Here is a 12306-nt window from a genome sequence, read left to right as displayed (position 1 = left end):
CAGATATTAATTTTTATCCTCTGATTGCAAATTTTGTCAAATGAGAGACCAGGGAGAGCAACCTGCCCTCAATCATAACACTGCAGTGCTGTTCCAGTGAGGAGAAGCAGCTAGGGGCTCAAGTCTTTTATCCTACTTCACCCAAAATTTCAATCTTGGCTTGTAGGCAGTGCTTAAACCAGAGTTACCTTGTTTGGATGTCACAGGAAACTGTGGTTAGGAAATCAGGAAGTCTCTACTCAATCAGGGCATGTGAGAAGAGGAAGGAAAGGCAGAGCACATAAGCTCAACAGCATTACATCTGCACCATACCCATAACTTGGTCCTAAATCTATATAATATCCTTAGCTGAGGCTTAACACTGTTCTTTGCTGAACACTGGAAAACACTTCAGGCTTGAAAGGAAGGCCGAAACATTTCCTAAAATAACATGATCCCATTTCTGTAATTGCTAACATCAATTATTGTGGAAAGTCCCTATCGTTGTTGTGAAAAGTCCCTATTTCCACCACATAAGGATTCAATTATCGGACACCCTCGCAAGTCAAAGTTTAAGGCAAACTATCTTTTATTCATGTACAAAGAACCAAAAATAGAATTCAGTATGACACTGAGCTGAAAAGCTGGATGCTTTTAATTTTTAGATCCCGGACCCACCTATAGCCCAAATCTGCTCCCCCCCCCCCTTTATTTACCATTTATCATACCATGAAAATAAATGAATTCTGACCCACCAAGAGAAGATTGATGCTGTAAAACTGTCACAGTTTCTTACATTTCCACACTAACATATCCCTCCTTTTACCAACAATATACCTTGGACTAGAACTGTAAAGCACAGCACAAAGATGATTAGAAATGTCACATCTACAAAATAGTCCTTACCCATTTTACCAATCAATCTTGAGAACTTTGCACAGTAACAAATAAACACCTGCTCTGCATTAAAGACACGTGATGGTTTATTTCATCTGTTTAGGCCCCATGAACTCAACATATCTTCAAGCTTTGGGCCGCCTATGCATCCTGGCTCCGCAGCAGCGCCTGAGAATTAAAACAAAGACGTTGTGTTGCATTTCAACATGGACGGCCATGTGGCAGGGAGAAAGGTAAGTAATGCCAGCTCTTGAGTGGATTGTTCACAGTAATCATATTTTCTTATGAGAGCTACTTGGGATGAGCTGAACCTACAGATCACATCACTGGCCAACTAGTTTTCCTGCATGGAAGCCAAAAACCTTCTTGGAAAATTGCTTTCAAGTTGCAGAAGAGTCATACTATGCTGTTGCACAACTCTTGCTCATTTAAGCTAGGTTTATGCAAGTTATCTTTCCAGTGAATGGCACCTCTCATTCACTGTTTCCAGACAGGATAAAGGCAAGTCTTGTGCCTTTGCTTCTGCAGTCCTGTGCACACTTAATTGAAAACAAGTCCCACTGAATTCAGGAGGACTCACTTTGAGTATAGAATCACGCTGCCAGCAGCTCTTGCAATACTAATTTGGGTGAACTGCGTAGCAGATCTCCTCTGTGACCAATGTTACCCAAACATCCCAATCAATAATATGCCATTCTTCAATACAGATTCTCAGAACAGTTTCCAATATAAACAAAACTACAGAAGCAAGCAACTTGCACAGATTAAAAGCCAAAGTAAGAGAAGAAATCCAGAATGCAATTAAAAGATAATAAACTCAGCACCAGGCAAACCACTCGAGGGAGGAAGTTGCAAAGCCCAGAAGGCACCGCAATGAAAGCTCTCTCTCCAGTTGCCATCGACATTGACTCCAACAATGATGGGACCCAGTTTTGAACCTCCAAAGCAAATCTTAACAACATGGCCAATTCATGTAGGACTGGAGCGTTTATGCCCCTCCATACATTGCTGGACTACAACTCCCATTGTCCTTTGCTGGCTGGGGCCGATGGGAGTGAAAATCCAACAACATCTGGAGAGCATCAGATTCTCCATCTTAATGCAGGAGGAAGTAGACCCCAAGGTGGCCAGGTTTTATGTTTGGTTATGTCTCAGTACCAAAGACAATGTGTGCCAGTGTCAGAACAGTAACTTCTCTTTTCCTTGAAAGTAAAGCTTATTTGCAAGCCCCTCTCGGGGTGGCAAACCTGTGGTTCAGAATTTTTTTGGTCTTCCAACTCCAATCAGACTTTGCTGGCACAGCCCAGGGATTATGGGAGTTGTAGTCCAACAACATTTGGAGAACTATAGGTTAAACACTCCTGCATTATATACACTCCCACACACCCTAACCAAACCATACCCATTTGACTCCTTTTGTTGGTTGGTTCGAAACCTGTAACGAAGGTGCTCTGGGGAATGTATTGCAGACCTTTTCTTCATTACCATGTAACAGCTGGTTTATAATTCCATACAGAAGTGGCCTGTTAAAAAATGGGGGGGGGGGGAATGTTGAGTAGAGAGAGCTGAAGAAACAAGGGGCAAAGGATCATTAGCCACTCCCATTTACTTCAGTGGAACTTGCACAGAGGGAATCTTTGCTGGACTATGCTTGCAGATTTTCAGCAAAGAACAAACAATTGCCATATGACTGTAACTCAGAAGCAAGGCCCTCTGGGTCCAAGGAAATTGACTTCTTTGTAAGCACTCTTTGGAGGCACACTTACAGCATAATCTTATCTACTCAGAAGCAGACTTATTGAACTGCACGGGACTTTATTCCCAGGTAAGTATGTATAAGATTATAGCTTTAGCAATTTACCATAAAGCCCCTGAAGTGTAGGGAAAACATTATATGTGTTGTCCTGCACATATATGATTAAGAATGTATTCATCATATATCAACACTTAAGGCATTCAAAATCCAGAGGGAGTTTATAGAACAAGAAGATATGGACTATGTCATCTTACACTGATCTGCTGTTTGGATCTTCAACTATATTTAATTCATTAACAAGAAATTCTCTGTCCAACGGAACTTCAGGCTGGCCAGATTCTGAAAAACAGAGCATGTGAAAATTAAATCTTCCCAATCCTTTCTGAACTCGGATTCATAGAATCATAGAATTGTAAAAGTTAAAAGGGACCTCAAGGGTCATCTAGTCCAACCCCCTGTAATGCAGGAATTGTATGTACCTAGCTATTTTAGTAACCCCCATCACGCATAGCTCGCAAACAAATCACTATTCACCAGCCACCAATCTCCAGCCACCCAGAGACACATTTCTGTAGGACTGTAACTTCTGTGATTTCCATTTCCATATTCATTATTTATTGGACAGTATCCATGCAACAGAGAAAAGGAAATAGGAAAAAGGCCCACCTGCTGTTAGAACAGATGAAGCATATTTGTATTTGTTGAACTCCAAGTATTCACGGATCAGTTCGTTGATTAAAAGGTTCTCATGGGACAACGATGGCCGTGGTTCGCTTTGGTCATCCAGCGCGTTGAAAACTTCAGCTCTGATCCTTGCTTTGATCTGTCCCAGCGTACCTCTCTTCTCCAGCGTGTCTGTTAAAACTAGGGAGTACAAAACCAGGCAGCTTTTCTATTAACTAGAAACCCCGCTGTAGCTGTTCCAAGTGTGAAAACAAATGAACAAACACATTACACCCCAAAAAAGAGAACAACTGACAATAGCTAAGCCTTTAGTTCTCATAAGCTGCATTGGATGGAAGCCAAGTTTCATTAGAAATGCTGGACATTAAAAAAATTGCAAATTAACAAAGAAGAATGAGATTGTCGTCTTTTTGTAAAGCAGACAGAATTAAATATGCTTCCTTGTTGGCATGATAAAACGTATCCCCATCAAGTCCATGACGGGCAGCCAGGCAACAGGTGCAGAACCCCACAACAGAATAGCAGCTGCACCAGGTGAACTTCCACCTGCTATGCAGCTCTTAAAGGCTTAGAAGCAGAGTTGGGGGAGGGCAGACACACACACACACCCCAGTGAAAAATAAGTTTAAAACAAGTGCCCCCCCCCTCCGCGCACCAAGACAAATGAAAAAGAATATTCCCACTTCCCTTTACCTGCTTTCAACTCTGTTATGGTCGCCATCTTGGAAGGGGCAACCGGAGGCGGAAGTGGGAAGGGAGAAATAACCGAAAGTTCCCGGATATAAACAAACCGGCTTCTCGGTCTCTAAGGCAACCTCAGACGCAAAGCACGCGTGCGCATTAGGGACTGAGGAGCGCACGCCTCCCTCCCCCCGGCGGCGTTATCTGCTCCCCACTGGTTGCGCGCTCAGCCAATAAGCTCATCGGGAACCGTTAACCCTTTCCTTTCCTCGGGCTTGGATTTTTTCCTTGGCGTGGAAAAAAATTGCTGATTTGCTAGTGAATGCTAATTTAGATTTATTTATGTGGGGTTATTTATACACGAATAAATTCTTCCCTCCTTGCCCAACAGCATCCGCTGCTGCATGGAAGGCAGATGCTCAATAGGTGATGCTGTGCCCACCTTCCTTGCAGTTCCACGCTGGGGGGAAAATATCTACCTGTTGGACTTTTTACTTGTCCTGCAACCATTAAGGCTTAGATGCCTTAATGCGTGTCCCGGTTTGCAACCTTTTTTTTGGATTACAAGCCATTTTGGGGCGGGGGGGATTACGAACAAATTTTTTTTGGAGGCCCCATTGGCGAAAGCGCGCCTTGGGTTACAAACTGTTTTGGTTTACAAACGGACCTCCGGAACGGATTATGGTTGTAAACCAAGGTCCCACTGTAGTGGGTCAAGACCCACCAGTTGAATGCTGATGAGTTTAATTATTAACTTTTGACAGTTCCCAGGTCACATCTACGTTAGATAGCCATAGGCCAGTGGTTCTCAACCAGTGCACTGTGGCACCCTGGGGTGCCTTACATGATAGTCAGGGGTGCTGCAGGCAACACTGCCCTCGGTCCCTCTTTCCCTTCCTCGTCTGATGCCCTCTCGCATCTCTGCCTCCCAAAGCTTTGTGCGGCTGCTTGCTTCACGTTCACATTTGGGCAGGCGGGCCACTAAGTCTGGGGGCATCCTTTTTCCAGGTCCCTGTGGGGTGACGTGAGGAGGCACTTCTCTTTGGGGTGGTGGGCAGTGGATCAGAGACTGTGTTGTCAGCAGCTGCTGCCGGAGAGCTCCCAAGGAGAGGGGAAGAGGAGAGAAGGCTGAGGGAACACTCCACAAGGGAGGGTGTTTTGCAGGCAAGGGGTGACATAACTGGGATTCTGAGGCTTGGAGCACGTTTCCCCACAGGGGAGCCACAGAAAGAATGTAGTTGGTCAAGGGAGCCGTGCACTCAAAGAGGTTGAAAACCGCTGCCCAAGCAGCTGTTTTCTATGTTGTACACTAGAGGGCAATGGTACATGCATGTGTTTATTATTGGCATGTTTTTTTTTGTTAGCCATAGTCCTGAGCATCCCATCTTCTACCTGTAACTATATCTTCTTCTTCTTCTTCTTCTTCTTCTTCTTCTTCTTCTTCTTTGGCTGGCTTGGCAAATAAAAAAAAGAAAATCCCAAAATACAATCATTAAAATAATATTGGAAGGAAAAGAAGTAGAGAATCCAAAAGAAATTAGAAAAGGCTTTGTAAACGTTTATAAACAGTTATACAAAAAAGCTGGAAAGGAAAATATAGATCGAATAGAGGAATTTTTGAAGCAGAAAGGCGTGCAACCAATTCCGATGGAAAAGAAAGAGCGACTGAATGAACTAATAGAAATGGAAGATACTCCATTTATTTTATGTCAGGCAGGGGAATTACAATTACAAGAGCTCAGGACCAAAAAAACGAGCATCCTAATTTAGATCAGCAGGATGTTGGGTGGGTATGCACTACAGTGTGATCCTAGGTAATGACCATGGCGCCCAGGATTGGACAAACAAGAATGTCTTAGTCTCATGCCTAAAAGCTGACTATGATAGTGCCTGGTGTGCTTCCCTGGGGAAAACATTCCACAAACAGGGAGTATGATCTCTGAGTCAGGACCTGACAGCCTCGCTGAAGGGATGCAAAAGGTCACTTTGAGTGTAATCTTAAAGGTGTGCCATTTTTTTAAAAAAAAATCCCGTTTAAAAGCTTATGGAGGCGCTACATTTTTTCTTTATTATGCCAATTTAGCAGGGGCAGCTTTTCCTACTTTTTCCTGCAGGCATCCCTGCATTAAGAATGCTTGCATGGGCACAGTTCAAGAAGCATCTGGTAAGCCTATGATTCTCCAGAGATTGTTGGACTCCAGTTCCCATCATCCCTGCTCATTGGTGATGCTGGTTGGGTTTGATGGGAGTTGGAGTTCTGGAGGGCCATGGGTTGCCCGTCTCTGCCATTATACCAAGGAACCTAGCAAATTGTCTTAGTTTAAGCAGGAGAGCTTCAGTTGTTTTCCTCAACTCATAGAATCATAGAATTGAAGAGTTGGAAGGGACCCCAAGGGTCATCCAGTTCAATGCAGGAAAGTACAGCATCCGTGACAGACGGCCAGCCAACCTCTGCTTAAAATCCTCCAAGGAAGGACAGTCCACAACCAGCCAGCGTTGATGTAGTGGTTAAGAGCGGTGGACTCAACATCTGGTGAACTGGGTTCACTTCCCCGCTCCTCCACATGCAGCTGCTGGGTGACCTTGGGCTAGTCACACTTCTCTGAAGTCTCTCAGCCCCACTCACCTCACAGAGTGTTTGTTGTGGGGGAGGAAGAGAAAGGAGATTGTGAGCCGCTTTGAGACTTCTTAGGGTAGTGATAAAGTGGGATATCAAATCCAAACTCCTCCTCCTCCTCCTCCTCCTCCTCTTCTTCTTCTAGATCCTTGATCATCTTGGTTGCCCACCTCTGCACACATTCCAGCTTGTCAACATCCTTCTTAAACTGTGGTGCCCAGGATTGGACACATTATTCCAGCAAATCCGGACTCGCCAAGTCCAAATTTGCAGTGAGGGTATCTTTAAATGAAAAAGAAGGAAGTGATCATCTTGCATATGTTGAAGAGAGTGAAAGTTGCTGATTAACCACAAATGCAATTCTGGTTTGTCAGAAGCTGCCTTAACATCCGGGTTCAGATATGTAACATCTGTTACTAAGGTGGGGAGGGGGACATTAATATATGATACTGTTCCAAATCTGGGGTAGTAGAGTTTGCCGGGTGCAAGGGCACCCATCACTGCAAGAGTTAGTGAAAGTTATACATTAATCCATGGTAGAGTTTAGATAATATTTGCGGGTAATGAAGAGAAGATGCCGGGCCAGTGAAAAATACAGGATGAACCAGTTCTCCTGCTCAGGAGATCGCTTATCATGATGCAATTAAAAGCACAAGGAGAACAATTGACCATGTGAACGCTGCCCTTCCCTCCGACCAGCTCAGTGTTAGGTAAAGGTAAAGGGACCCCTGACCATTAGGTCAAGTCATGGCCGACTCTGGGGTTGCTGTGCTCATCTCGCTTTACAGGCCGAGGGAGCCGGCGTACAGCTTCCGGGTCATGTGGCCAGCATGACTAAGCCGCTTCTGGCGAACCAGAGTAGCTCACGGAAACGCCATTTATCTTCCCACCGGAGCGGTACCTATTTATCTACTTGCACTTTGACGTGCTTTCAAACTGCTAGGTGGGCAGGAGCTGGAACTGAACAATGGGAGTTCACCCCATCGCAGGGATTCGAACCGCCGACCTTCTGATCAGCAAGCCCAAGTGGCACAGTGTTAGCAGAAGACAACATCAGAATTGAGAGGGGGTGGGGTTGCTAGGGTAACGGAGGGGCATGATGAAACACAGGAAGAAAATGTGCCCTTTGGAAATGTAGAGATTGGGGAAGAATGAGGATGACTGGATGAGCTGATGCGGAGGCCAGAACCATCTTGACAGGCTAGGACACTGGTATGGAAATGGTGCGCAGTTTGCCCTGGATTCCAGCGCCCCCCTGCTGTGGGGAACAAGCCCCTCTTAACAGGGGTGCCAACTTCAATACAATATTGAGGAGACCCAAGTAAGCTCTATATAACCGATCAAATGGCGCACAGACACCATTTGAAAGGCGATGCTCATCAACTTTGAGGGGACAGCAGCCTCCTCAAATTTTATATGGGGGACTGAAACCCCCTCCGTCAGCTCCTAAGCCTCTTAAGATGTCATGCTCTGAACTCTCTCCAAAGTTTGACCCAGGTGTAAACACGGGTACAATAAACCATATTTCTTGAAGGCACTAGTCTCCGCAGTGCCTTGATTTCCCAATGGAAACTCAACTTTTGGTGAGCACCTGGAACCCCCTGGAATCTTGCTACTCCTAGGCAGAGATTGGGGTGTTGTGCAACCTCTGTAATAATGCTTAGCGAGCATGGAAACATGGTAGCAAATATGAGCATTCCTTGTAAATTAATGGTGGACCAGCAGCCAAATGAAACCATCCAGGTGTCTCCTTCCTTCCCTCCCTCCCTCCCTCCCTCCCTCCCTCTCTTTCAGAAATCTCCCCAAGCCACACATACCTGCTAGTTCTGCTTCGCATCCCGTTTTTTTTGGGGGGGGGCTGAAATATGTCTTTGAACTCTGCCAATGCCTCTTGCTTGCCTAGAAAGAGAGGGGTATTGGAGTGTAGAAACAAGCCTACTGTACAAAGATAACATCTGCATTCATTGTATTGCCCACTTTTGCCTCTGGCCTTGGGCCCTAGAAGACAGCCAGAGCAGGAGGAAATAAGCTTGCTCCCTCTTCCATGTTACAGCCCTCTAGATATCTGGTAGATGGCTATCATTTCTCCTCTCTGTTTCCTCTTTTCCAGGCTAAACATACCTAACTCCCTCAAGCGTTCTTTTTTTTTTTTTAGAATATTTTTTTATTAACCGACCAATCACATCAAATCAAACCAAATTACATAAATTCCAAATTACACAGCCGAATTTTAAATTTCTGTTGGGGGTACCCATATTTCAAGTTCCGAAGGGGATCCAATCAACTTCTTGCTTCTTGCTGCTGTTTTAATGTCCACAAATCTAACCTTATGATGTTCACAGTATTATCCAGTCCTTTCTTATTGTTTTTCCACATCTCTTGTTGTTATTTTCATATATTTTTCCTTTCTCTTTGTGACCTCTGAAGTCTCCACAAGCTGGTTAGAACAGTTTGTAATCCTGCGTGGATATATATATATTTTTATCCAGTAGCCATATCCAAACGTTTTCCATATAACATCACTTCCATACATCAAAACAGTCTTAGCGTCATTAATCTTCACCAATCTGCCTCCTTTCTCAAAACCTCTGAGGAGATTCACCAGGAATGCAGTCTGACAAGTCCGTTCCTCCTCCCGGCTATAAATCCTTTGGCAAGATGGCGACTCCGAATTAATTGCTGCGCCATTCCAAAAGCTCTTATTGCTTCTCGATCTCCATAAAGCATACTTTTGGTTAAAGTTTATCTCCACACAGACCTTAATCATCCTGCTTGGGTCAGTTCAACCGACGATTCTAATGAGGAGGGGTTCTTGTAAATCACATAGAAGGGAAGTAAAAAAGGTCCCCCCCCCATTCAGTCCCGTTGTCAACATACCCAGCCTTTGGTGTATCTTCATCGTAAAATATTCCTGTTTCTCCATCCCGTCGTCTTCTTTCGCAGAGGTCACTTAAATTAGCAGACTTCACTCCCCTTCCTCACTTGAAATATGTGCATTTGCTTCTTTTGTAATTAATTATTCCAAATTGCTGCAGCTAGTGCGCAATCAGAGACAGCATCCAGGAGAGCCGAGGTCCACACGGGGGCAATCTGCCTAGGGCCCTCACCCCCTTCTTTCAAATTAGGGGGTGATTTATGGGCACAGCAGGCAAAGGCAGTGTTCCCCATTTCCTTGGGGCAACAAGGGAGGCTGCCTACCCCCATAACAGCCTCTTAATCCTGCTTGGGTCAGTTCAACCGACGATTCTAATGAGGAGGGGTTCTTGTAAATCACATAGAAGGAAAGTAAAAAAGGTTCCCCCCCCCATTCAGTCCCGTTGTCAACATACCCAGCCTTTGGTGTATCTTCATCGTAAAATATTCCTGTTTCTCCAGCCCCGTGTGGGTCGGAGAGATGGTATTGTCGGCCATCTTCCAATGCGCCCCTAGTGGCCCCCCTCCCTCAAGCGTTCTTCATAAGGCTTGGTTTCCAGGCCCTTGATCATCTTAGCCATACTCATCTGCACATGTTTTGACTTGTCAATATCCTTCATGAATTGTGGCGCCCAGAACTGGACACCACATCCCCACAGTATTCCTGATGAGCCACAGCCATTCCCTATTACTATTACTATCCATTTTAATTTGCTTAATCTCTTTTTAAAGCCATTGAAGCTAGTACCCATCAGCACATAAGATGTTCCATAGAGTAAACCTATGCCATGTCAAATGCTGTATGCCCTGAATCTGGTGCCAAATAATTTCACTAAAGGATCCTAAGTTAGCATAGGGCAGAATGCTTTTCACACACATTTGTGTCTACACTGATCTCATCAGCATATGTTGCCTAATAATAGGGCTGGCTAGTGCCTTTTTTGGTAAAAAATGTGGTGCTGGTATTCATATCTTGATAAAAGATATTGCCAAAATGGCTGCCATGGGCAACAAAAAAAGAGAGGACAGTACTTTGTACTGCTGAGTACCATCGAGGAAAAGAAACACAGGGGGTGGCATATTTTAATGGCTTGTCATGAATTCCAAGTCTGTGTTATTTTACTGGTATGCTGGAAATTGCTTTGTGATGAAAAGCTGTCAGAAAAATAAAACAAGCCACTCAAATCTCAAGAACTCTTTTCTGAGAACTTGCTGCTAAGGGGTGACTCTTAGGAAACGTGTTGAGGATTGAGGCGACACCTAAAAAGCTGTTTTATGTCCACCTCAGGAACCCAAAGCAGCGTACGAACGCCAGCCTGTGGAAAATTTATTTTCCCGTAAATGGTGCCCTGTGGAAACTCCGTGAGCTATGTTTGTTGGAAAATGTCAAAGAATGGATGGCTTTGTTTAGGAGTCTTGATCCATTTGATGTTAATCGCACTTGATCCATTCCCGCCGCTCTGACTCTGTTCCTCAGCTTTCCCTTGGAAAAGCCGTTATTGTTCGTCAAGTTTATTGTTGAATTGGCAGCTGGCCTCTTTGGCGTAATGGTTTCCTTGTAAAACTTGTTTTCTGTGAGCACCGAGTTCATCCTCGGATTGAATTTGGCTTGTATAACTTATTGTATGGGCAGAGTTGGTAAGGTGAGGCAAAGGTGTGCCTCAGGCGGCCAATTTGGGGAAAAGAACTGGGTGGATAGAACTGGACTGTGAATGCAGGTGGCGGTTCTCCTCTGTAACCCCACAGATATGGATGAGAGATGGGCAAAAGGAAAAGTGGACTATATTCAGCGTAGCTACACTGGAGCTTGGCAACACTCCTGGCTGCAGTTAAATTCTTACCAAGCCTGTTTAGGGATTTAGAAATTGGCATATTAGGGGGCACAATCCTCACTGAAACTAGGAGGATTCTGCTCTGTGTATCCATCTCCCATGTCACTGGCTTTAATGATTCCCTGAGGTTCATTATGATGTTCATATTGTTCACCAGCCATACTAAAGCCTTGGATGATGCCTTCCTAGAGCAAATTACCAAACATTCAAAAAGGAGAGCTATAGTAGTCATGGGAGACTTCAACTTCCGCGATATCTGCTGGAACTCAAACTCTGCCAAGGATGTAAGGTCCAACAAATTCCTCAGTTGCCTTGCTGACAATTTCATTTTCCCAGAAGGTGGAAGAAGCAACAAGGGGCTGGATCATCTATCTTAGACTTGGTCCTCACCAACAGGAAGGAACTGATTGACAAAGTGGAAGTACTTGGAAACTTGGGAGAAGTGATTGTGTCCTCCTGAGTTTCATGATACAGAGGCAAGGGAAAGCTGAGTATAGTCGGACATGCACTCTGGACTTTAAGAAGGGCAATTTCAAAAAGCTTAAGCAGCTACTGGGAGAGATCCCATGGTCAGAAATACCCAGAGAGAAGGGAGTGCAAAATGGATAAGAGTTCCTTAAAGTGAAATATTGAAGGCATTTCCAACAAGAAGGGAGTGGCATCTAAAGAAAGCAGTGTGGCTGCATAAGGAGCTTGCAGATGAGCTGAGATTTAAGAAGGGAATGTATAAGAAATGGAAGAAATGAGAAATCACAAAGGAGTATACACAAGTTGCGGGGAGAAGGTCAGGAGGGCTAAAGCTCTGAATGGGGTCGGGTTTGCAAGAGAGGTTAAAAATAAAAATAGAAATATTTATTTGGCTATGTTTGAAGCAAGAGAAGAACAGGCAAGTAGAAGGTCCTCTGCGTGGAGAAGATGGATAAATGCTACTGCATGACAAAGAGAAG

The 12306-nt window shown here is 44.5% G+C and overlaps 1 protein-coding gene across 2 annotated transcripts; it reads right to left on the bottom strand.

Annotated features, from left to right (window-relative positions):
- Nucleotides 1–550: 550 nt before the first annotated feature.
- On the bottom strand, nucleotides 551–4125 carry CEP20 (centrosomal protein 20). 2 transcript variants are annotated; one of them, XM_053365224.1, is made up of 5 exons: nucleotides 4010–4125; nucleotides 3299–3496; nucleotides 2887–2971; nucleotides 2279–2399; nucleotides 551–1044 (listed from the first exon to the last, which is right to left on the bottom strand). In XM_053365224.1, exons 1-5 carry the CDS (start codon nucleotides 4035–4037, stop codon nucleotides 1018–1020), a joined length of 459 nt encoding a protein of 152 aa, XP_053221199.1. In that variant the 5' UTR covers nucleotides 4038–4125; the 3' UTR covers nucleotides 551–1017. The 2 variants fall into 2 exon arrangements, with proteins under 2 accessions (XP_053221199.1, XP_053221200.1); XM_053365225.1 differs by lacking the exon at nucleotides 2279–2399.
- Between the last annotated feature and the right edge of the window lie 8181 nt (nucleotides 4126–12306).

This window comes from Podarcis raffonei, chromosome 14 (assembly GCF_027172205.1).
Source record: "Podarcis raffonei isolate rPodRaf1 chromosome 14, rPodRaf1.pri, whole genome shotgun sequence".
In the NCBI taxonomy this organism is placed as follows: Eukaryota; Metazoa; Chordata; class Lepidosauria; order Squamata; family Lacertidae; genus Podarcis; species Podarcis raffonei.
This window is presented reverse-complemented; position numbering and strand designations above follow the sequence as displayed.